At 27.2% G+C, this 27,322-nt stretch overlaps 1 protein-coding gene across 2 annotated transcripts in view; it reads right to left on the bottom strand.

Annotated features, from left to right (window-relative positions):
- Positions 1 to 26,532, bottom strand: part of LOC129983743 (arginine/serine-rich protein PNISR-like) — a 35,956-nt gene extending 9,424 nt beyond the window's left edge. The window contains exons 1-9 of one of the 2 annotated variants that reach the window (XM_056093352.1): positions 26,443 to 26,532; positions 25,958 to 26,054; positions 24,433 to 24,711; positions 19,452 to 19,684; positions 15,966 to 16,113; positions 12,382 to 12,581; positions 7,216 to 7,338; positions 3,723 to 3,825; positions 1,216 to 1,272 (exon numbers count right to left, since the gene is read on the bottom strand). In XM_056093352.1, the coding sequence (XP_055949327.1) occupies positions 1,216 to 1,272; positions 3,723 to 3,825; positions 7,216 to 7,338; positions 12,382 to 12,581; positions 15,966 to 16,113; positions 19,452 to 19,684; positions 24,433 to 24,711; positions 25,958 to 26,030 (1,216 nt within the window). In that variant the 5' untranslated portion in view covers positions 26,031 to 26,054; positions 26,443 to 26,532. Of the gene's footprint in view, positions 1 to 1,215; positions 1,273 to 3,722; positions 3,826 to 7,215; positions 7,339 to 12,381; positions 12,582 to 15,965; positions 16,114 to 19,451; positions 19,685 to 24,432; positions 24,712 to 25,957; positions 26,055 to 26,310 lie in introns of both variants that reach the window. The other variant, XM_056093351.1, reaches the window with a different exon arrangement.
- Between the last annotated feature and the right edge of the window lie 790 nt (positions 26,533 to 27,322).

Here is a 27,322-nt window from a genome sequence, read left to right as displayed (position 1 = left end):
TGATTCCTTTTAAATGAAAAAAAGTTTTTTTTTCTTTCTTTTTCCAGATTCCTTTTAATGAAGCTCATTTTAACAAACAAAAATCTATTAGGCATTGTAACAGAAGACATCAGCATAAAATTTTTAATCCAAATTTGCATAGTATGATTGACAACAACCATGAATAAGAGGAAAAGAATTAAAATATTTTCATTACATTAAAACAAATCCATGTCAAAAGAAACAAAAAAAAAAAAAAAAATAACCATTATACATATGTTATAATCATATATTTTAACAGATGTTTCAAGACTTTCAAACAATTGCTTTAGATGTTAATATGCTCAAATAAAATTGTATATTTTTTAATCTTGAATTTCAATCCCTCCCCCTTCAAGAGTGGTATAAACACATCAGTCAAAACAAGAAAGCACACTGAATTAGAGGAAAAATTAGATCAGATTAACCAGAAGAATGTCCAGTTCTTTGAGTTATTCTTCACAGATCTTTCATATTAACACAAATAATACTAAGTAAAATTCTTTGGATGTCAATTAATCTTCAAAACAAAATGAAATTGCTGACTGAGTATTTCATAACAGTATTCACAAACTATTTCATTTCTAGATCTTGAACAAAATGCCATCCATGCCATTTTTTTAAATAATAATATTTTTAAAACAAGTGTGTGCATTTGTCCGATGACAATCATCCATATAATGCAGCTGAATACAAAAATATATACAGATATTCTTTAAATGAAATTACAAACGCAGAAATATTTTATATTGTACACAAAACAATATTCTATATTCTACTACAATAATACTGCCAATAACATATTTTCTATTATTTTTATCTAGAACCAATTGTATAAATAATGAAAAACATTAAAAAGTGAGGAAATTTTAAAATTTTAATTTATACTGCAAGTAGGTCACTTTTTTACTGAATAAAATAAAGACTAAATTTTCAGATTAATAACAAATTGAAATTCATTGGAAAAAATTTATCTGATTAAATCTATCAATTTCAAAAAAATAAATCTTTTAATAACATTATATAACTTTTCAAAATCAAATGAATTTTGGAAAAAAAAAATTTATTTAAAACAAAATGTGAGCAATACTGTTAATACCTTTATGTATCGAAGTTCAATGAAATACACTTCCATCCACTTATTTTTTTTAAAAATACAGCAAGCAGCGCATAAATGCAAATGAATCTAATACTTACGCAATCCAGACGCTACAGAGCTCAATGATGAGGCTGTGGCCAGCTGACGAGCTGGAGCTTTTATGTAATATATATAAAAGTTTAGTGACAAAGAACAAATCAAAATTCATATATCACAGCTGAATGAAGTTCAGATATACCTAAAACAACACTCAAGTAAAATAAAATTATTGATCAGCAGAATCACATATCTCTATCTCAAAAAAAAAAAAAAAAAAAAAAAAAAAAAAAAAACGGGAGAATAAAATCATTAGTTATAAATATATATATTTTCCTACTGATTAAGACCATTGGGAGATTTACGATTTAAAAATAATTAAGAAAGATAGCATTCAATAAACAACAACAACAAAAAAAAATGTTGAAAATTATAGCTAATATTTCTTTACAGCAAAATTCAGGTGAAATGAAAGGAAAAGCATAAGAGATTATTATAAAATAAGCATAAAATTTTGTGCAATTTTCCAAAATAGAATAATGAACTTTTTTTTAAAAACAAAGGTAGAATAATGGATTTTGTAAGAAAGGAAAAGAATACATCACCCCCTAAAATAAAGCAGAAATTTCATTTCATATGAAGTTGTAAAATTTTATTAACATAAATGTCCCTAAAAAAGGTATAAAAAGAATTTTAACCATTTAAAAATACAATTTCATTCCCATTGGTCATTTATAACCGAGTCATAGATAGGATTTTTGTGTTAAAAAATTGAGCTAAGATTTATAAAAAGAAAAGCAATATACAGAATTTCATAATAATGATCTCCTTTTACAATTTAAATTGTTTACAACATAAAAATTTATACAAATTTGAAAAAAAAATTCTTAAAAACTGTAATTACAAATAAAAAGGTAATCCATGTTATTATTAATAATGTATAGATATTATAACATAAATAAGAAACATATTTGCCAAAATCCATTAAACTACTATGGGAACATTGGATCAGTTGTAAATGTTTTGCCAAAGAAAGAATTTCTCCTATTGTAAGCTTTCCATGAAAATAAGAACAAGAGAATGTCCTGCTTTTCTGGATGGGAAGGAAGAGTAGTAGAAAAGGCAATTAATTTTAATTATGATGAAAATTAATTTTAACCAATTAATTTTGTTAGAGATATGACAGAATATCAAATATGTACCACTGGTATGATACTAATTCTATAGTGAATGTTTCTTTACTTTCTTTTCTTCCAATCCAGTAAACTAAAAGAGATTTTAGTATAGAAAGAAAAAAGTGCATTTAGAACAACAAAATTTTATTCATAGATTAAAATCCGATAGAGCTGATCAATTGAACGAATTGTTTCTCATTTAGAATCAAAGCTTTGAGACAAGAAATAACAGTTAAATTTATTTACCAACACACTAAGAATGGTTGTTATCACTGGATGGTTATTATATACAGCAATACACAGAAAAGATAATCCATTGGCTTTTGGCAAGTTTTAATTAGAAGCTCCAATTAACCTTTAATGAATTAAGGCAATAAAGAACAGACATCAGTCAATTAAAAATTCAGAAGAGGCACAGCAGAAGAGTGATGATTCAAAACAATTCAAGGTTGATAAACACGAAAGGTAGAAAAACAAGACAATAGTGAAATGAGTGCAAAAAAAGGCATTTGAAAAATTTCTAGAATATAATAGAATACAGTTATAAAGGTGAAATTTCTATATTTTTTTTGTGCAAAAAGATATGTTTTTAATAATTTAAAATAAAGGATTTTTAATTGAATTCCTTTTATGCTAAAATAAATTTTTACTACTTTGTTTACTATTCAATCTAACCATTCCAATACTTCATTTTTATGCCTAGCATTATGATGAGCTTAATCAGAATGTTTCTGATGAAGGACATATAAAAGCTTTCTTCCTCTTCCAGTGATGGAAAACTTTAAATTAACATAAAATATTGAAAAAGGAATCAAAAATAAACTTGGAATTAAATTTTTTCAAGCAAAGGGTTAAAGGGCTTACTTACAGTATAAACAAAGTCTAATTTTTAAAAAAACTGCATAATCACCAAAATTGCAGTGTCAAATAACATCTATTAGAATAAATATTTTATTATTTGTTAACAAAAATTAAAAAGTAAGCTGTTTTTTAAATATTTCTTATTCTTCAAACTTCTTTAACAACAACTGTAGACCTTATTTAAACAACCAAAGGCATGAAAAAAGGTTGTAGCTGTTCATGCTTTATGGCATATTAAAATAATATATATGTTATAAATTATCTTCATTTGCCCCTTTGAAATTTGTTTCTTGTGCAATCAGTGGAAAAAAAAAAAAAATTAAGTAAAAAAGTTAATTCCATAATTCTGCCTATTAATGTCTAAACATTTTGTTAAAAACATTGAACAATGAATCCATAACTTGCTACAGAGATTTATTTGTCTGAAACTAAAAAACATATATATATATATATATACATTTTTAGATATTCGGAAAACACAACCAGTAAACTTTCACTGATCAAGTCAAAAAAGTAATTTTTTTTCTTGATACCTTTAGAAACAGCTTTCCTATACATCTCTTGTGCAATGTCCATCATTTCAGAGTTTGTAACAGACAATAAAATTTCTGTTAACGTACGGCGAACTTTCAATACCTGCACAAAAATAAAAAATAATTTTGAACTTAAAAAAGTATTTTTTAAATCAATTTTTATTCAACTTTTCTGGCATCTTAAGGCTTTTTTGGAACATCACAATAGAAAATTAAATTTATCTTGTGTTTTCAAAATACTTCCACATTTTTAAGTTTTTGCTTATAAGATGCACGGTTTTAATCAAAATATACAAAAACCACAAAACACATGACAAACTATTATTAAAACATTATATAAAAGACTAAAAATGAATTCTAAAAATTTCTAAGAAAATATGAATACTTATAGTAAATGATTTCTAATTATGCATGTGCAAAATACAGTATATTTTTCCTTCCATAATTTCAAGGTCATATATACAGGGTAATTTATAAAAATTCTAGCTTAGTACCATCAAAATTCAGAAAGATATCATATAGCAGTAAACTAATTTTCAGTTACTCTTGTACAGTTTATAAATATATTCATTGTAAAAAAAATTTTCAACCTCAACCCTCTAATTACTACTCTAAAATTCCTGGATAAAAAGCATTGTTAGTATCAACATTTGATGTATGGATCTAAAGATTTGAATCTAAAATTTGGTTACATATAATTGGCTGTAGCAGAAACATGCAGTTTCTAAAATCAGTGGCATTCTTAAGATATTAAATTTTTAAAAATTTACGACCTCAGAAAAAAGTTTTTTTTGGTTTCAATTATTTAACAGTTCTCTTTTCTTAATGTACCTATTGACTGATATCTTTCTGCAGTAAAAAAACTGTCCTCTTCCAATGTCAAGAAATCAAAGTTAACGTATCACAAAACATTTCAGCGACCAAAAAAGAATTTACAGATGGTGGCCACTAAAAAATAAATTCTTGGAAAACGTTTTTGAAAAACTACATTAATTAGTGATTAAGTTTATACTAATTTCAAGTTTCTTGTTTTAATTAAAGTTTTTTCTGTGAGTTGGATATTTCACACAATGGAAGATAATATGGTCAAAGTTATTTTTTTTTTGTTTATAGAAAAAACAAGTTAAGACTGCCATAAATTTCAAATTTGTTCAGTAACGTTGGAGTATTAAACAACCAGATAATTAGGCTTGCTTACATCCTCTTTTATTTTTCAGCCATGAAGTAAAGGATAAAAGGAAGGAATGCCAATGGAGTTCCTTGATACATGCTATTTTAATTAATTTGGCATATAATATGAAGCAAGATTTTCAGGTAAAATGTTCTAACTATAATCCTTTCAAAGTATGAGTTCAACTTGACACCTATTTTTGTGAAGCAGTCCATCTTTTAATTCCAAGAAATATTTCAATGTCCTGCAACCCAAAATAATAATATTTTTTGATTTAGCTTTAATTATGAATCTCTTGCCAATTCTGTGAATAACTCCCAGGAATTTCAAAGATGACTTTTTAAAGCTGGAAGGACAAGAGAAATTATTTGCCAGCAAAATAATTTTTTCTGGAACCAAAAGATTATTAATGGCTTGACAAGTCATAAAAGATTTGAATTGGAATTAATCAGTTGGGATTAATGAAATGAATTTGATATTGGGAAGATAATGATAATACATTTTAAAATGATAGTAAAACAGAACCGTAAAGATTAAGATAACTTACAACTAAATAATTTTTATGAAGTAAGCTAAAATATGAGCGTTGAGAGTGCCATCTTGCATTTTGAAAATATTTTTTGGCTTTGTTCATTTATTTATCGTGGAAATATTTTTGTCTTGGTACAGACCTTATTACCTACATTCATATGCATTTAGGAATCTTGATACAGACATAAATAGACATACTAAAATTTAAAAATACTAAGATATGAGAAAAATTAAGTCAAACAATTAATGGAATTGCGACAATTCTAAAAGACAATGTTTAAGAAGGAATTACTACATGCACATATCAATAGAAACATAATAAATGCAACACAAATTAAAAATGCTTTGTAATAAAAAAAATGTAGAAACTAACTGAACTTCAATACTAGCAATGGCGATAAAACAATAGGTGAAATTAAACACAAAATGGGCTAATATTTCAAAGGGGGTGATGAGCAAAAAAAATGACATTGTTAGAAAATGTGATTAAATTAATTTTGAAAATATATTAAAGTTAATTGTTCAAAAGAGAAATTTAAGTCATTAAAAGGCAATTTTTTTAAATGTTAAGAATTTAAGTGAAATTGTTTTTGCGTAAAATTTGTTCAGAAGCTATGGCAGAAAAAAGGAAAAACCTGCAACCTCATTTCACTCTGTGTCAGAGGGTTGCGGAAAAAGTGCAGTAAATGCTTCCAAGTATTATCCTTTTAGGTTAAGCATGTGCACCAAATTTTGTTTGAAATCGTCAAGAGGTATGAAATTGAATTTTAAAACCCATTAAAATTCAGCCTTTGATGATTGTTTATGAATTAAAAAGTTTGAAATCAGTTTATTTTCAAATTTTATATTTTCGGCCTTGACATATCATTTTCATTCATTTGGCATAATATGAATGAAGACTTTTTGAGCTGGCATGTAATTTTATGTGTTTTACTCTTTTGGTATGAATAGTAAGTGCTAGTTTCCCCATAATATTTAAAATTATTACCTGCATTAATACTTGCAATCTGCATTAAATATGCATTTTGAGCAGTTCGTTAAAAAAAAATCTCTAATTTACTATGAACAAGCTCACAATTTGTCAAATAACAAACAAACGATTTAGTAAACTCATATGCGAGCAACTAAACACCATTGTGATGCATCTGCAGATTCTATGTTGCTATCCCCGTCAGAAAAATTTATTCTATTCTCTCACACAGTTATAGCAGCCTTATGCCTTCTCATTGGCTGCAATCCGAGAATCTTATAGGAAGAGAACAACTGTCTCTGAAATCAAAATTAGACTGATAAATAAAGAAAAAAAAAAAAAAAAAAAAAGGAGGGGGGGGGGGTTGAGTAGAAAAGAGGCAGAGTTTCCACTATTAAACAATTGTTCTGTTTTTGGTACTATGACTATGATTCTTAGTTTTTCAATATTCAGAGATTGGCATTTTTTAAATGATATAAGAAAATTTAAAATTCAATGTATTGTCTTGATTTTTATGAAAATTTCCTGCATTTTCCCTTTTGTAAGACAGTTTTCAAATTCCTGTATTTTCTCTGGTGCCGTGGCAAAACAACATAAATATAAACCTAAACTGAAGTTTAAAATAAATATAAGAAAGTGGAAAGGATAACATCCAAAATATATTCAGCTAATAATTAAAAGAAAATTTACAAAATTAAAAAGCAACTATAAATATTTCCTTTAGAAGATATCTTATTATTCTGATTAGAAAGAATGGTAATAAAAGAAACATAAAAATAATTTTTTCCCAATTAAATAAAAAAAGTAAGAAGAATAATTACAAGCTCTTCCTTTCTTTCTTCCTCTGTTCTCATATCTTCAGTTGGTGATGGTGTTCTTTTAGGCATAGGTGAGATCCTTTTAATTTCATTTGTTTCATTCTCATCTACTTCACTATCACTATCCTAAATTAATCAGAAAGAGGTATAGTGCTTAGAAGAACAGAAAAATAATAAGGTAAAATCTTGGCTCAAACTAAATTACAAAATTAAAGGAATCAAAAACTTGACTACCTAAATTCAATTTCACAATTATTAATGTAAGAACTCCCTAAAAAAATTAACATTATTAATAGCAATTGCAATTTACTAAAATATGACATCACAAATATTAATTGGTAATGAATTACAACAGTCAAAAATCATGCTGCCTCCTATCAACCACACAACCTATTCGCTCCACACGATTGATCTCCAAGAATCGGTCATTTCAAATATCTCGGTCCACACAACTGATTATATCTCTACCTAGAGTCACAACAGACATTGAATCAAAAGATTCCTTGTAAGGATTCTTTTGGGATCACTATGTGATCCCAGCTCCCTCACTAAATAATTCCGTATTTCTGGTAGTAATAAGAAATTACAAATGCTCACTTAATTAAAAATAAATTGAAATTATTTCAAATTACATGAACTACAGCCATTACTTCTTAATCTTTAAAAACAAAAACACAAATTTTTAAAATTAAAATTTTCTGGCATTATATATATATAGTTATATATATACACACACACATATATTAGAAAGAAAAATATAAAGTTCTAAGATGTTTAAAAATAAAAAAATTATTAACATCAATCTGTAATTATTCTCAGTAAAGAATCGACTATTTCTCTACTTAAAGCAAAGACAGCAAAATATTTAATTTGTGAGAAGTCCACTTACAATTGTCCTTCACTGAAAGCAAGATTTTGAAGCATCAAGAAAATTTTTACCTTCTTTATTTATTGTCATACTATAAATAGAATGAATTGGAAACTGTTTTTGTATTAATTTGAATGGCATATTATTCTCAGATCAAATAAGTGATATAAAATAAGTCTAATCATGTTCAGAATCGATATATTTAGCTTCTATAATGTCACCTTATAAACTGCTTACAATTAAGTGTGTTCCGTTACATAAACCTTATGTTGAAGCTAAATTATGCAATAACATTATATTACATCCCAAATATAAATTTTATTTATATATGTTGTCAGCCCTGATGAGAAATTCCACTGGAAATATTAGCCTATCATTAGGATCATCACTAACAATATCATCAACAACTTCATAAGTAACAGGTACCCAAGATTTACAAGGTGAGTAATGAGAAACTTACACAAGTGCTTTTAAACACTTTTGAAGAACCTTAGCCAAAAAAATGAAGCACCTTTGCACATGTAAGTCTGTATTTTTTTTTCTTAGCAAAGGGTGTTTTCCGTTTTATAATAATGTATAGTTTATATTGAAATTTTTAAAAATTATAATTTTAAATGCGTATTCTTTAAATTTTAATACTTTTTTCTGTATTTGCACAGCATCTTCTACTGTAAAACAAATGATACCTTTTGGTTTTGACGAAAACATAAAAATAATCATAAAAAAAGAAAGAAAAACTATCAATATCAAAAAATTAAGACAATTTTTGTAAGATTAACAGTAAAAATCCCTGATCTTTTCAAATTAATAAGTCATTTAGATGGATACATCATTTTTGAAAATGTCGATACCGGACGTAGAAACCTATCATGACCAAAAATTATATATTTGAATTTATATATGCAATAGCAAATAAGAATCAACATGGCTGGGATGAAAAGTGTAAATTTCCTCCTGCATTCACTCACTATATTTAATAATTTTATTTGTAGTTTTATAAAACTAATTCCATTATTATAGCCATTCCCGAATGGCTCCATCAAATGACTGGCAAAAGTGCCATGAAATTGAGAATAGAACAAGGTGATTTTCTAAATGTGTTTTTAAGTTATTTTTTTAATAAAAAAGAATAGTAGCGTTCAGAAATGGTCTGATTATATAAAGCCCGTCTTATTGTTTTTTACTTCTGTAGTAAAGGTCTTTTTAAAACAGTTTGAAAATTCAATAAACATCTGCTTTTTAATCTACATGCAAATAAATAAATAAAGCTTATTTTAACTTTTAAAAAATACAGAAAAACATGAATATATATTTTATAAAGAGATTAAAATGCTTTAACAAGTCCTAGTGTTCATAAATAATGAAAACATATTCACATAGCTAGAAATAAAAAAAAAGTTAGCTCTGTAGTAAGAAGTAAAATTAAAATAAAAAATGACAGTTGAAGCAATTTTTAAAAAGAATTTTTGGAAGACAGCACCAGACATGAAGACACCAGAATGAACTGCTTTAAAATTTTTATAAGTTTAAATTAAAGCAAAGAAATCATTAATTTTATTACAACTTTAACAGGAGTAAAATAATGTGACTCCATGATTCAAAGAAGTAATGGCATTTTTTGAATTTCGTTAATTGCTACAAATTGTGTTAAAAACTGATTTTCAAAAAAAAAAAAAAAAAAAAAAAAAACTAAAGGGGGAGAAAAATGCATTCATTCAAACAAAATTGATATAATTGAAAAGCTATTTTAAAAAAACAATCTTTAAAATGGTGAAAAAAATAACTTTAGAATATGCTTTGATTTATAGTAAAAACACGTTGAAATTCTGCTAGTATTTTTTAATTAAACTTCGAATTTAATATTTTGAAAAATTAATTTTTAATGGATCTCTACTACTCCCAAAATAACTCCCCAAATTTCATTCTCCTAATTTCAATGGTTTATGCTTTCAGTTTAACAGGACAAATGCTTACATATAAAAAGACATTTCTCTATGAAAAAATAAATAAATAAAAATAAAATTCTATAAATTAAAAAAAAAAGCGGCAAAAATTGTTATAAAATCTGAATTCAAAAGAACAACAGATTTGAAGGGTTCCCCCCCCCCATTTCTTAAAAAGGTTTAAATATCAGATCCAACAATTTTTTTCCTTTTAGTACAAATTAAAATTAGGTGAAACAGGTCCAACAAATAGACGAGGACATCACACTAGATTTTAGGCAACTGACTAATGTAATTGCATACTGCAATCAATTGCAATTTAATATAATACAGTAAAATCCGGTTAATATGTCATTCAATGTATTGCTCCAAAGCAACATATTAATGAGAATGATGATTGAATCTATTATTATACTATAAAGAAGCTTTACCGCAAATGTCTTTAGAGTAACTTCTCCCGCATTCGATATATATCTCTTCGATATATAAATTCATTTTGTTGTATTCTTATTTTCCGTTGATTGGGCACATCAGTCATAACTTAAATAAATTCTTTAGTATCCAAAACACTAAAAACTGAAGTTCGAATCTTTTTCGAATTGCAAAAAATATGGCACAATACGCATTTCGTTCTGCCGCTTCCGAATAACTATTACAATATTTCAATAAACAGAAATACACTAAAAATAGAGGAGGGAGATTCATTCAGTGTTGGAACCTTGAGCCTATTTTACCCTAGAATTCCTTCTCTGAAAACAAGTGTTTGCAATCATGCTTTTCTACATATGCAGGAGAAAAAAATCTTTCTTCACACTTCTAGAGGAAATTAAATACCTTTTTTCAAAATTAAGCACTTTTAAGGTGCTTGAAAATGGCTTTCAAATGTAAGCATTTATAATGACGAAAAACACCCTGTTTCAGTTTCTAAGACATTCAATGTTTCTTTTCTTTTCTTTCTTTCTTTTTTTTTTTTTTTTTTTGTAAGATTAAGATATTTAAGTCAAAGATTATGCTTTCTCAAACAGCTGGTTACAGTCAATGATCTTGAGTCTTTATTAAAATTACTTTACCACCAAACAATAAATAATACTTAGATCTTGTAGAAGTCTGCCAACAGTAATAAAATCATGAACATAAGTTATAGTGGCTTCATCTCAAATTATTAATTATGCATTGCATATTAGCTTCTAGTGTTTGGCTACAGATTGCAAATTAAAGCTGAATTTGAAAGGATTAGTGTTTTAAAAACTGAATGAGCAGTCCAATAATTAAGTAATGTAGCAACATATTGCAATAAAATTTTCCCTACTCCTGTTATCCAGAATGAATATTTTGATGTATCTTCTGTTTTATCATATATAAAAGCAAACTTACGTTCCTCTAAGTCTTTCTGCATGAATTTGTTTCTTTTGTTGTTTTTCTGTTAAAAAAATGGTAAATTTAAAGTTGTGGCTACCAGATGAACTGTAGGTAATTTCACATTTTTTCAGACTTAAATTATAATGCTTTAGAAGTTCATCAATTTCTGAAAGTGCATAATGAGGTCCATTATCTTCAGAATTTTGTTAAGCAAAAGTATCACAAAAAATATTTTTTAAATGAAGCCAAGGTTCTGGAATATTGTTGACTTCCTCAAAACCACAATTTATAATAAACAATAATTAAAACTGAAGTGGTATTTGAGTTTGTATTGATCACTTATTGGGTAAATCTTTCAACATTTTTGGTACACTTAGATTTTCTAAAACAATTTTTTTTTTTTATTGTGGCAACATTAAGTATTTTCCTAAGTTGAATTTATTTCTTTTTCCCAAAAATGTGTCTGGCAAAAAAAAAAACAGAGGCCAGTCATAGTCCCACAATTATGCTCCGATACTTCAGAAATATTGCTCCATGCAAATAAATACTTTGTATTTCAATTTTATTCATTCATTCTGAGTAGACATTCTTAAGGACTCTTCAATACTTCCATTTGGCCTAATTTTTCACTTTCTATAATTTTGATTCATAATCGAAACCACTAGCTTTAAACGCATTTCTTCCCATTTTTCAACTTCAAAAGTGTACCATTGATTAATATTTCCCATTGAGCAAGTATGTAAAGGATTCAAGTGCATGAGCTGTCACCATTTGCTGATTAAAAAATTTGGCCTGATTTTGCATCCACATGATCGTTTTATATGTAGAGAGATATTTCACTTTTAAGAAATGAAACATAGATGATTCAAGGAATAGTAATTCCTCAATAACCAGCTAAAAAGAATTTTCAAAAAAATTTAAAGCAATACACAACAAATAAATGAAATTAAAAGGATGCTAAACACAATAAGTTACAAAAAAAAAAAAAAGAATGCTAACAAATTTAGATCTAGTAGAAACAGTTGCAGTTGACGAGCCATCTTTAAAATCTAAATTGCTCTTCAACAAATCCATTTTAGCCATTTTTTCTGCATTTTCTTTGGCTGCTCTTTCTTTTTCTAATCTTTTTAAGCGATCTTGTTCCATCTTTTCCAATCCATCTCGGATCCAAGCAGGAAGTTGTTTCCTTTTGGCAGCATCTATACATAGAATTGTTAAAAATTAATTGGCTATAAGAAATAGTAAAAATACAAACTTTCATCTCACTTTAAATAACAGATAAAAACAGTACCTTTTAAACTAAGATTTTAACTACATTAATTAACATTTGGAGTGGAGGAGTAATAAATGCATTACTCTTCCCCTTTAAAAAAATTACACTTATACTTTCATTTTTTATACTGAAATTTCAAATTATTTTTGATAAATTATGGTTTGAACTTTTTAGATTCAAAGGGCAACTATAATTCCAATTTGACACCAAAGGTGGAATTCAAAATCCAACTGCAACACGAAACAACTATTAGATATCAACCATACTGACTTTCAGAGCGTAATAATCAGTTTCTAAACAAGCAAATTCAAAAATGATTAAAACAAGGAATTGGTGACCATTCTAATTCACTTTAAGCATCATTTGCTTTTGCTGAGGAACAGCCTTTCCATAAAAGTGATAACCACTTCAAGATGAGTTGCCGATTTTTCATACATTATCAATTCCATCATAGATCAATTTGCACCCAATCGATTATTAAGTGTTGCAGACAAATGCTATAGTTCTAAAATGAACATAAAATCTACATTTAAACATCAGTGGCATAAGAGAGACTGATACATACAAAATTAGCTTTATAATTCCCAATGGATATTATGAACTTCTCTGAAGGCCATTTGAAATCTTAATGACAATTAAATTGGCTTGTGATTATCTAGCACAGCACAATGTGAATATACAGATTGATGATTTCACATAATGAGTTTAATTAGTATTTAAAGTGATATACAAAATTCCTGAAGCATTTAGAAACCCCAAATTCAAGTTGAGTCCAGAGAAAACATAATTTTCAGGCTCAGAAATACTCTTTATGGCCAAAGTCTTTCTTGTGATGGTGAATATCCTGATTTGGAAACCATAGCATCAGTTGAATGCTATTTCTCGTGTCAATTCAATAAGTTTGTAGTTTCCTTGAATTTGCCAATCAGTTCTCTAAGCATACTTGCAATTATACTGTTACTGCTAAACAGTCACAAGTTTTTGAAAGGTTTAAGAAAGAAGATATGCAATATTTTCATAACTATAACAGATGATCAACAGCATATATTTGAATTGTGATCACTAGCAATGCCATTCTTTCATACTTTAAACAAGGATTGCCAATCTTATAGTAACTGATGCTTCTAATTCTGGACTAGTTGCAGTTTTATTTAAAAATCGTAGTGACATGTCATCTAATATGCATCATGATGCTGAAACTTACTACCACAAAAACAAGCTGGAATCTATTGCTATCTACTAAATACTTACTGAGAATTTTTGTCTTTATCTTCTAAGTCATAATTTCAACTGATCACAGAAAACTATACAACCACTTATTTTATTGTAAAATCTGCAATCAATCAGAAATTTTATTAAATAGATTTGGCTCATTTCGAATTTAATAACAAAACACTGACCTAGAAAATAAAATGCCATTGTTGGCCACCTTGTAGATTTTCCAATATTATTTATTTAACAGGTACTGCAAGTACTAAATCAGAAATTAGTGTAAAATAGAAACAAGATAACTTTTAGCAATATAACTACAGCTCACTGATAGGAAAAAATCCAAATAAAAAGGCTTAATCAATCATGCAACATCGCTAACAACATATTTGTGAAAGTAATGAGCAATGGATCGAAATCTGTAGCATTGATTACAAAAGCAATGAGAAAATTTTTTATTGCTTATCAGATGATGATGGTCACATGGATGGTTGAAAAACTCTTCACAATTTATAACAACCCTATTGGTAAGGAAATATGTGAGAAGACTAAGTGATATGCTCAAAAATGTTACAAATATTAAATTGTTAGCCAGTGTACTAATGCTAATGCTTATTGCAGTAATTGCAAATTCCAACTACATGAGAAATTGTACCTGTTGATCACATGTTCTGGCTACTATAAACAAGTGCTAGAAATACCAATGTGCTTGTTTAGCTTATGCCACAACTATGTAGTTGCAGTGCTTATTGCATTTCTCACTCATCTGACTAATGTCCTGAATCAGAATATCAAACTTAAATATGGACCCCCAAGTTTGCTTTTATCATTCGATCACACCACTTTATTCATTACGAGCTAAGAGAATTGTTACATGGGCTAATAATGGCACTTCAATATATATATATATATAGACAAAAAGCTAAAGAAATAGAATGAATTACAGCCAAATGTTTTATTGGCAGCCTATACCACAACATAAAGTTTGACTAGGCAGATAATTTTATTTTCTTTGTAGATATGAGCCCTTTCTCCATGATTTTTACACTGGGAGCTTCATAAATGACATGAAACACAAAGACCAACTTCACCTTTTAACTCTCACCAGGGCCGAAGTTAAAATTATGCATATGTGATGCATATTTTACATTAATTTATTTGATGGTGTGTCACTGTTTAGTATTTTAAGTTCTCTGGATTTAATTGTTATAAATAAATTTGAAATCAGACCATTTTTTATTAATAATAAGTTTTGTATTAGCAAATCAACATCTGATCAAAAGAAAATATATGATGAATTGCCAGATTTATTCATGCAATTAACACATGTTTGAACAGAATAGAATAGTCTGAATTTATTATAATGGTTCAGTTTCAATCTTGAATACAGACAACTAACAAATTATACATACAACAAGGAAAAATAGAAATATATAAATATATTTAAAAATGTATTTAGCTTAAGACAATATTCAAAATAAATCTGTGACTTGTATCACCATGTCCATGCATTTTTAGCAGACCACTGAAACAGCTACTATTTATACAATGAAAATTCATATAATATTACCATGAAAAAAAACCCTGATTAAAATGATAAAATTTAAATGTTTTGGCATTCTTTTATAACAGATAATGCTGCCACTGTTGAAAAGACGAGTGAAAAGGTAGATGAAAATGAGGAATTTCTTATTATTTATGGATATACTGTCAATATTTTGAATTTAATTGCAAAGATTCCAAATAATAAATTTTGTATATGACCAACTATTTTAGAAATAAACAGATGCAAAATAATGGTAATTAAAAATGCCAAATGAAATTCACTGGGATTCATCAACTGGTGCATAGAAAAATTCCATATAAATATGGTAAATGTTTATAAATAAGCTTGACAGTAATTAAAACAAACTTAATAAAAAATATTCAAAATTTCTCATTAAATATTACATTAAAAATAAATAAAATCTTGGGAAAAGGAAATTTGAAAATTTTCCAACTTGAAGGATTCAAATAAAAGTTAATACAATACTGGGATGGATTAATTACCTAAATAAAAACAGATCCCCCCTTTTTTTATTGCTCTAATTAGAATTCATACCTATCTGTGTAGTTTCTTCCTCAGCAGGTAAGTTTGTAGAAGATTTTTCTTTCTTGAGAAATATTGGAGCTATTGTTGGTGTAGCATTTACTTGAGACCAATACTGGTCATATGGAGCTTCAGGTGCTGGGGTTGGGGTAGAATACATCTAAAACGAATAAAAAACAAAATGACTTATTTTGCATTATTTATTTATACATTCCAAACTATTTTTTTATTCACAATGATCATTCAAATTTGGTTGGAAGCTGAAGAATAGCAAAAGTGGAGAAATTCACAAATGGGCACAAATATACATATGACATCATGTGTCCACAATTTGTATTTGTTTTTAAACTACTACAATTCATCTCTCTAGTTCATTCTGTGTTTGAATTAACATATTCACAGACTACCAAAATTCCAAAAGTGGTTTCTTCAATCTCAGGGTCTACATTGCAAGATAAAATTTTTTTATGTTTATAATCATTTTCTAAACTTCCTCTACAATTAAAAAAATTAGATCACATTAAAAAAATGCATCCATATATCCAAAACCAAATCTTTAAAAGTAATCTTTAGTAAGTCTAAATCAAATCTCTAGCAAGTAACAGGGATTCAAATCTGGAAGAAAAACAAATTCTTTGTGTTTTCCCTATACGTATATTCAAGATACGAGGAAATCTGTGAATAGCATTCATGTGCTAGTTATAATGGAATATGGTTTTACGGAGTGGAAATAGCAAAGAAAGAAAGCAATGATTCAACATTATTTGAAATCAGGGTGTGTAGTATGAAATGGATGCAAAAATTAAGCACTTTCGTACAAGCATGAATACATAAACTCAATAATTTTCTACTCATAGAATATTTTTTTTGTCTTGTTTAAAATTTTTTAAAAAATTTTAATCTTTTATTTAAAAAACAACTTTTCAAATTTTAATTGATGTTTAGATATTGAATCCAGCCTCATCTTTTATTTAAATTGGCAATATTATCTTCAGCAATAATTAATACAAAGAAACTCTGAAAATTTGAATTAACAGCAAATTGAATAGAATCAATTTATGTTACAAATATTAAAGATTCAAATCATTGGTAAATTTGAAAAAAATGGATTTACAAAATTATTTTCACAGAAGCATACGGCAGGAAAAATTTATGCTAATTATACAAAAAAAACTAGAATCAATTTAGTATTAGTTCAGAAAACTGAATTTATTAATACTGGATAATGCTGACACATTTTTAACAGAATAATTTTAAATGCAAGTTCATTTTTTTTTAAAATCACATATAATTAAATATGTCCTAATAATTTATATATGTTTTTATATGTACAATTTAAAAAAATGTACAAATAAAAAAATAATTGACTGTTTTCCTATCCTAATTTCAAAAATACTCAACTCAAATTTTAACATTAATATGACAAAAATCAGTATTATTTTGTATTGTTAAATTAACTAATGCATGCAGCTTTTATTTTTACTTTATTTTTATTAAAAAAATTATTATATAAAACATTATCTATTCATATAAATATTTATATGAATAGAAATAATAAGCATAGAAACAAGAACACTATTATTAGAGCTAATTAGGTAGATAATTAGAGAACTATTATTATTAGAGCTAATTTTACATTTTTTTTTTATTGGCGGTTTCAGGATCTACATCTTATAAAAGTCCCCCCCCCCCCCAATTCTTCTTTGAATATTGTTGCACTTTGCTATGAGTGAAAAATCCTTTGTTTCATTTCCTCTTGTTTTCTTGAGACATTTCTTTAATTTCTATAGTATATGTAGGTTGCTGAATATATTCAAGGGAAAGTCGATAGCATTAATTTTTTTGTGGAAGATAACTTACAACTGCTGTACACAATACTTTCTGCTTTGGGTTCACTAATGGATTTTTGCGCTAAGTTTCTTTATCGGAACTGAATTCCAAACATATGTTAACTAGGAATTTGCTTCTTTCATTTTAAAAAATGGATTCACAAAGGAGAGGGTTAAGAATTTATTGATGGAATGTGAGTGACAATTTTTCTGATATTCTTTAAAAGAGGATGAAATCCATTAAAATACTATAGGAAAATGTCAGATTTGAAAGCTGTTAATGGGAAAATCCTTCTAATACTATCACAGTTAATGCAAACCATCCAAGTAAATGAGAAGTAACAAGCGGCAACCAAATTCACAGAAGAGTGTCAGAAAATATTGTATAAACACCTTAAAGAAAGTGTAAAAATAAATTATGTGCTACAATATTCCTTAATGTTATGTGGGGAATATGTTAAAGTTTTAAATTGATTTTCTAATTAAAATTTTGCAAAACCAATCCGTAGCGAGCCTTTAATTTTCAAAAAGTAATTGCCAGCCAATTTCACGTTCCTTATTTCAGTGTTAGTGATGTTCTGTATTAGTCAGGCAAATCTTTGTATACCGAGAAAGAAAAATTTTGCAGGAAACCAAGTAAATCATGTAAAAGGTACAAAAAAAAAAAAAAAAAAAAAAAAAAGAGCGAAAAAAAAAAATATTTAAAAAAATGATAAAATGAGGTTTCTTAAAGCCTTTTAAAAACAAGTATCATATTAAATACGTTAATATTATTCTAAGTATAAATGATTATGTTAAAAAGTTAAATTTCACTATAATCAGAATATTAATATTACTAAGTTTTTAAATGTTATTACAAATCTGAAAATATTTTGATTATTTTTTTAACACATGATGTGTCATTCATTATATAAAATTTCCAGTTCAATGAATGTAACAGGCATGAATGGGTCTTCAGATAAAATCAAAAGAAGATAAGGTTTTCTTTTCTTTTTTATTTAAATAAGAAAATAAAAAAAGTAAATATTAAAAGTAAATATAAAAATATAAATAAAAAAGTAAATATAAAAAGCAAATATTAGAGGAATAAACTGATAAATTTATTTATGCAATTAAATATCTTTTAACAGTGTAGAATATCTGAAACTTATTAAGAAAGTTCCAAGTTTTCTTTCTAGAATGTAGCAAATCATTAAGAAAACAAATTATTGGAGATTTATTAAATTATACTTACAGCAAGGAACTTTCATATAAAGTAAGTTAAGCAAATAAATAATAATAATAAAAATTCCTTCACTAATAATTAATAATGAAATATTAATTATTAGTTATTAATTTCCATTTAAAAATAAGTCAACATTTGTTTGGAAAGTATGTGAAAAAAAAAACAAAAAAACCCACCCTCATTCAATTACATTAAAAAGATTTTCTTAGAGGGATTCTTAAAAAAAAGGTGGAGGGGGAACCAATCTGGTTATTTAATAAATACAATTATGTCCTCACATTTTTTAAAGATAAATCATTTTTTTTCTTATCTCAAATTTATTTTATATTTAAGAAGAAATAATTTTTTCAGCAAGTTTTAATATTTATTAAATATGAGCAACATCTGGAAATTTATTTTGAAAATAGAAATAAGAAAAAGAATACAACAAAGAACATAACTTGCCTGATTATATGAAAACTCGGACATATGATTGTAGTCAATGGATTGCATTGTTAAAGGCGGATTATCATGTACATGACCATAATCAAAGGTTTCCTTGCCAGGTAATACAGGAACTGTTGGCTCAACAGGTGGTGGTGCCCATAGTCTTTCATCAACATCGTTAGGTACACTGGCCTCCCACTGGGATTTGTTCCAAAAATTACTGTTATCTGTTGTTTTTGACACAAATGGTACTGGAAAACAAGTTAAATGAAAATCTTAAAAACATACTTTTATTAGTGTATGTAAAACTAACATTTATTTGTTTTAATTATTTTCTACATTTTAGTCAGTGATTTTTAATATAATTTCGTACCATAAATATTATGAATCATGAAATAAATTTTTCAGCAATCCACTAGCAGAATTTTAATAAATATTAGGTGACACCATTGGTATAAAATCAAAAAATAAATAGTTTAATCAATTAATAATTAAGATCCAAAAATATTAAAATAGTGTATTGCTATTGGCAACACAAAAAGGCACAGATTTTAAAAACATTAATATATTAAGAAGAAAATGAAAAATTTATGAAAAAAATTCCATTTTTACAAACATGAAATAAGAACATAAGAAAAATATAAGAATTAAGTAGATTACAGAATCAATGGTTACAGGGCAAGAGAGAATTATTTCATATAATGTTTTGATATATATATATATTTAAAATAATGATATCTCTAAATCTAATTTAAATCTTGATTAATTTCCTAATTTTTATTTCAATTTAGCCCATATTAAGTTCATTCTAAAATGTTCTCTTATTTCCTAATCCAATTCTGACCTTCTCATTTAATTCTGCACACAATATAAAACTGCGGACCTCAGCATTTCTCATGCTCCGAATGAAGGGATCAGAGGAAAGAAATCGGGAAGGAAAGGAGAAAATCTTTAATGCTAGCAACATTCTTTTAGACAGTTAAGATTCCCTTTCCTAAGTCGATATGTGGCAAAGAAATCCTTATTATATAGCATAGTCACTGAAGAGAAAAATGTTGGTCACTTTTGCACTCATATTGCAAGGTAAGCAGATTCTGGTTTATCATTTCTTTTTGTACATAAAATGACTGCCATAGTTAAATAAGGCGAAGTTAAAATTTCCAAAAGTCCCTTCAATTCGTCTAAGCAACTGCTAGAATATGTTTATATTTAAAAAATCGACAGTATAGTTATCTGTGTTAAAAACATTAAATTACTAAAAATTAATATGCAAATCTGCAAGAGAGGCAAGCAAGACAAATGTGACGTTACAGCACAGCTCCGCAACTCGCTGAAAGTTACCGTTGCTTCAAGGTAGCCTACTGGAAAAGGGAAATTGCGATTGGTTCCGTAGAATTGGCTCAGCCATATAATCCAAGCTCCACCACCGATTTTATCCCATCTGAGCAGACATGCTGCTCGTACCTGAGGCTTTTAAGTTCTGTGCTATCTCTCAATGTGGCTTCCAAAAACCACACCACTAATGAAGTATACTATGGCATCCATAACCTAATTTTCCTGTTTCTACATTCCTGCACTGGTACTCAATATCATAGTGCATGTGCTCCTTATATCATTTCTCAGAAAAGTCCCTTTCACTCCCAAAGTTCCTCGCCTGTGCCAAATGACTCACTCAGATTTGACCCAGAAATGACCCATTAATGCCATTTATTTGTTCAATTCTCACTACAATAATTAAACAACTTCCTTGCTATGTTCAAGTTTAAGTGTGCAGCTCTCTATTAAAGTGCTCAAAGCTTTTGCTTTCTTGTGATTATAGTTCATCAAGTCAATAAAGTATTCATGAATTAAAAAAAAAATATCTTCAGCAAACATTTCTGACCCAACAAATGAAAGATTATAAATAAATTCACCAACAATATCATTATTCCTTACAGCAATTTAAGATTTTATTTTGGATTGCATATTTAAATTATAATACAATTACAAATAACCTGTTTAAAGTAATATTTATAATGCAGTGAGTTTTTAAACCTTTTATCAAATTCATTATTCAAAATTTATCCATAATATTAAAATGCATTTCACTTGAAATTTGACATAGTGCTGTAAACTAAAAATAAGTAAACAAAATTGATGACACATGATAATCAGAAAAGATAGGAAATAACCCAGAGGAAATTTTTTTCTATACCTCTGATTGTAATTAAACTACACTCAGATCTCCGTTATGTCAGAATACTTTCATATTTTAGTGTTCATATAAAACTTCTCAATGAAAAAAAAAAAAAAAAAAATTTCCAGGGTTCTAAGACTTCCTAATGACATGCAATAAATCAGAATAAGATAGCATAAATATGCAATTCAAAATACATAATTCCCAGTGAAATATTTTTACATATCTGATTGTAATTAAGCTATCCTCTGTTATCTCTTGTGTCAGAAAGCTGCCATTTCCAAAACACAAATATTTTGTTATCAAATACCCAAATACTTTTTGCAACCTACACATATATTTTTTATACTATTTATTTAATAACAAATGTATTAAATATTATTATTTTGTATCTTGTGTTTGTTATTTTCAGTTCTAAGTGTTTTTATATAAAAATTTAAATATATTGATATTTTATAATTAAATATTTAATAATAAATTTAATAATTTGCTGAGTCAAAATTCTCAATATTTAAAAATTATGTAAATCAAATACACCACAGATTATCCTCTACAAAAAAAGTTAAATAATAAGCTTTTACAGAAAAGTTCCTGGAATACATCTGTGCACTGTATCTTTCAATCTATTAATATTTTGTTATTACTGAAGTTTTCATAATATTCTTACAACTCTTTATATATTTTTTATATATTTCTAGAAACTTGTTGAAAATGATTCCTATACTAATGTAAAGGTAATGGGAATATTGGAGGATAGAGGAGATCAAGCAACTATTGACGATATATTTAGATATCATGAAATTTCACATAAAACAAAAATTGGTGAAATCAGAATCAGTGTCTGATCAATTGTTTTCCTTATTATTTTAAATATATAGATATGATTTTTTAAAAAAGTTTCATGCCTAAAAGACATTAATATTAACTTGTTCAATAATAAAAATGCTCTGCTATTGCATGTTTACAAGAAAATGAATTAAGTAAAAAAAATTATTACCATTTAATGATGATGTATAATATAGAAGAGATTATTAATAACAATAAAAACCATACATGTTTTCGTTTTATTTTTTTCCAAAGGTTACCTCCCCTCCCACCCAAAAAAGAAAATATTAGCAAGTTACCTAACAAATTATGTACATATATCAATAAGCTCAGAATAATAATATGAGTCAAATTTTTGAAATTAATTTTTTTTCTAAACATCCAATAAAATTTTGCACAGATTTTTTTTCTATCAAGGATTATAATCATAAATATATCTCTGTTATTTAAATGGTTTAAATTCTATTTTATTTAAGACTAAATATGAATAAAAATTGATATTCCAAAATCTTAAGAAATGGATACACTATTGAATTAGTACTAAGGAAAAATCATTTTATGATAGTAGAAAAATATTTTTAAATAGCCTTTTTATTTAAAGTGTTTTGCTATAAAAACAGTATCAAAAATCTTTTTTGTTAATCAAAATTTCAAAGAATGCCCTTTCACTATTCTATCCAATGCATGTTTGTTCCTAAGACCACGCAGTTCCATTAAGAATCCTGAAAAGATATATGTGTATTTTCTTTTATTATTATTACATATTAACAGTCTCGTTTTTGCTTTGCCAAAAATATTAGTATTGATTAAAAGATTTAAAAGAAATACATAAGTATTTAGAACTTCTCTTTTATTGGTTGATGCAAAATTTATGCGATAAGATTTACAAATATTTATACAAGCTTTCACAAGAGATCAGTCTAATATTAGCTATATAAGGAGTTAATTGTCTATGATCAAAGGTAAGAGAAAAAAGTACTGTACAAAGAAAAAAAAAATTGTAAAACTTTTGTTTCCCCAAATGTATATGTAAATTAGGAGGGGAAAAATAATATGCTTTGATAAGCAAAATAAAATAAAACAATTTCTAAAAATGACACAAAAAAATATTTATCAGCATTTCCCAAATATTAATTTTTTAAGACTAAAAGTTCTATTTAATATTTCTCTAACATAATTTCTAAGATGGTGCAAAAATACACAACAATAATTTAAAAATAAAATTCAAAAATTGCAGCTTGAAAGCAAAACAAAAAGAACTTTAATGACAGAAAATTCTTCTGTCATTAAAGGCACATGTCCTGGAGGGGGTGGAGGAGGAGGAGGTAAAGAAACAGGAGGCACTACTTGAGGTGGAGGTGGGGGAAGAGGTCAATTACATCATAAAAAAATATTTATTTGAAATACATATTTAAAAAACATTAAATTTATCCAATGCAATAAAATGTATTCAATTGATACACAAATTTCAAAGCGTGAGACTCGTCAAATGGCAGAAAAGTGAAAATAAATTGAGGAATGAAACAAGTTTTGTTAGCTGTTGCTTAGGAATTGAAAATAATAAAGAGTATAAGGGTACAACATATGATTTTTTTTAAAATTGTCAATTGGTATTACTGAAAAGATAATTTTCTTGAATTTTAAGATAGTTCAAAAATAATTCTTAAAGTGATAAAGTTTCTCAAAGTTGGTGGCAAAACATTCTAAAAATTAGCTTAATTTCTAATTAATTATATTTTAGTATATTCTAAATACTAACAATCAATCTGAGGTACTTGGTTTTACATTCTAAAGTATATTTTGGCCAAACTTGAGTTTTTAATTCGACAGTCGGTCTAATAAGAATGATAATGAATTCATTCAATTTATTATACTTAGTTTTCAATATTATTAATGGTGTAATTTCAGATATTGCAACCGAGCATTCATTTACAATGCACACAAACTTCTTGATTTTTAAAAAAAATCTTGATCTAAAAATTTCAAAATCAAAATTACCTGGTTCATTTTCAAAGGGACTTTCGGCATGAAAAGGTTCTGGCATAACTGGATGTGGTACAGGTGTCTTCAATAAAGCAGGCACAATGCTATTTTCAGAAAATTCTTCTGTCATTAAAGGCACATGTCCTGGAGGGGGTGGAGGAGGAGGAGGTAAAGAAACAGGAGGCACTACTTGAGGTGGAGGTGGGGGAAGAGGTGGAGGAACCAAGGGAACAGATTCAGATGGTTGAGCTTGTTGCATCTGGATCCATTGCTTTGCCAATTCTGCCCAGTCAACTGATAGGGAAGAAAACATACTATGATTTTAATAACAGTACAATCTATTTTTGATTAAAATGATCCATTTAAAATTTTAACATATTAACTATTGGAAAAATTTATCATACACATAAACACATTACTTTATATAATGGAAAGGGATTATGAAAACCTTGCCTATCATATAAATTTAAATATTAATTACTCAGTTTTTTCAATAAGTGTTTAATTTTTAAAAAAACTAAAAACTAAGACACGATAAAGTCAATTTGAAACAAAAATTATCTTTACGATAACAAAAATGCTGCGCGTCAACCAATAATGTAAATAAAACTAGGAGACTCTGCCCTCTTCTACTAATCCCTAGAAGTTTTACATAATAAATCCCCCATATTTGTGTTGCATAATATAACGAGACAATAAGGAAACTATCATAGGACAGTTATTTATAAAAAATAAAAAAGCTGATTGGGCTCAATTAATTTGCTTTTTAAATTTAAATACAATCAGAATAACATCTGTTGACTTTGAAAACACCTTTTTTTTTTCATACACAATTATAAAACAAATGAAATTAAGACAATAAAAATTTAAGAATGATAATTTTAAAGTGAACAACATGCCTACAATTATGTAAATAATTAAGAAACTGATTATCTGAAAATTTTTCACACGATTAACATGCATTAAAATAACACAGGTCAAAACAATATAATGACCTATCTATCTTATACATACATGCTATGTTTGTTTTCACATTACCTCTTTCTAAACACACATAGTGAGTTCTTAAAAATTATTTCTCCTATCTAAGAGCTTCAATTTTCATCAATGAAAAAAAGATCAAAACTAAATCACATCAATTTGTTCATATTTAAAAAGTTAAATCACATGACCACCAATTGTTAAATCACACAGTGAAATAATGCATTTTCTAGGAACCACATAAGGGACACACACATGCAATTCATATTAACAGACATGGAATTGACCACTTTGGAATTTTATTTCAACATCAAATCAGTTATCAATATTCAAATCCTAAAATATTAAGCATATAATATAAAATATGAGAAAATTTTGAAGAAACAGAAAAGTATCATAAGATGTGTAATTTTACTAATTGTTTTCTTGGCAATAAAAATATTTATAAATAATCTAGCAACGTTATTTTAAATGCATTACAATAATCTACTTTAACATTATACGACTAGAGAGTTGTAACCGAAATTAAGCATACAAATCTGAATTGATTTAAACTTACTTTGTTCATGTGGAACATCATTAAACATTGCTGGTTGCAAAGCCCATTGGTTCCAACCTTGCGAACCCCACATAATTAAAATCTGCTATGTGAAAACCTGAAAACAGGACAATTTAAAAACATAAATAAGAGTTATATATAAGACGCCGGTAATCATAAAATTCATGCATCAGAGCATCAAGATCACAGATGAATTAAAAATTTATATAATTTACAGTTGAAAAATATAAGTAGTTTTGAAGTAAAAGATAAATTAATGCGCCTGAAGAATCTTCTATATTTCGTATTAATTATTAATATACATCATCTGATTAGTATAAAACAGTTTTTTGAAAAATTTTGGAATAACTTACAAAATTGATACGAACAAACGATTAAATTAATAAAATAGAATGAAGAATTCTAATAATGATCCTAAACCAATGAATAATAAATTACACAGTATTATGCCATTTATTTAATAGCATTTCAAACTTATTACATACACAATACACCATATTTTCTACAAAAGTTCAAACGATAACGATTCCGATTATTTGAAACCTTTGCGTAAACCGTAAACTAAACTAAACTCCAGTTACGGTTATCCCACAAAACTCAGCAATTCAAAAAAAAAAAAAAAAAAAAACTAATAACATCAAGTCGGTTTTTATTTGATATAGAATTTGTTTTGGCTGTATAATATTCATCATTTTAGTTTGATACTATTGACTGTGGAATTCGGATTGTGCCGGAGTCAGTGACGATTGCTTTTACTCTGTTTCCTGCGCCTTCAATCTGGCGTTTTCATGCGCATGCTTCTCCCAAATATTAATCGTCGTTTCTGCTTTTATTTTATTCTGTAGACAAGTAAGGTTGTCTCTCATTTCATTTTTGTAGTTTTTAAGAGGATTTCCTACCTGGTAAAACGAATTTGGAATTTACTTTATCACCTCTAGACAATGTTGTTACCATAAGCAGGAATAATCAAATTATCATAGGCATTGTTAAAAATACAACTGCTTCAGATGTGTCGAAAACACCAATGAACATGTTATGCGCCTTGGGCCAAATCTATATCAAGAAATAAATGTCATATTTTCGAATGCGGAAAATCACATAAATTACCTCAGTTAAACCCATTTCTCGTGTAAGCTTTCATCAAAAATATCATTAACAAGCATGACTCGATAGACAATACGAAATATACTCGGCGAGGCAAAATAATTTTCACGACAAAGGTCTCGATATGGGCCATCTAACTTTTATCATTAAGGAAATTTGCAGACATGTTGTTGTGATTGATGTCATATAGGAAAATATCTCTTCTCGTTTTTTTTTAAAATTATTTTACATACCAATAAATATCCCTTTGGGGGAGCTAGC

The sequence above is a fragment of the Argiope bruennichi genome, chromosome 9 (assembly GCF_947563725.1).
Source record: "Argiope bruennichi chromosome 9, qqArgBrue1.1, whole genome shotgun sequence".
NCBI classification, from domain to species: Eukaryota; Metazoa; Arthropoda; class Arachnida; order Araneae; family Araneidae; genus Argiope; species Argiope bruennichi.
This window is presented reverse-complemented; position numbering and strand designations above follow the sequence as displayed.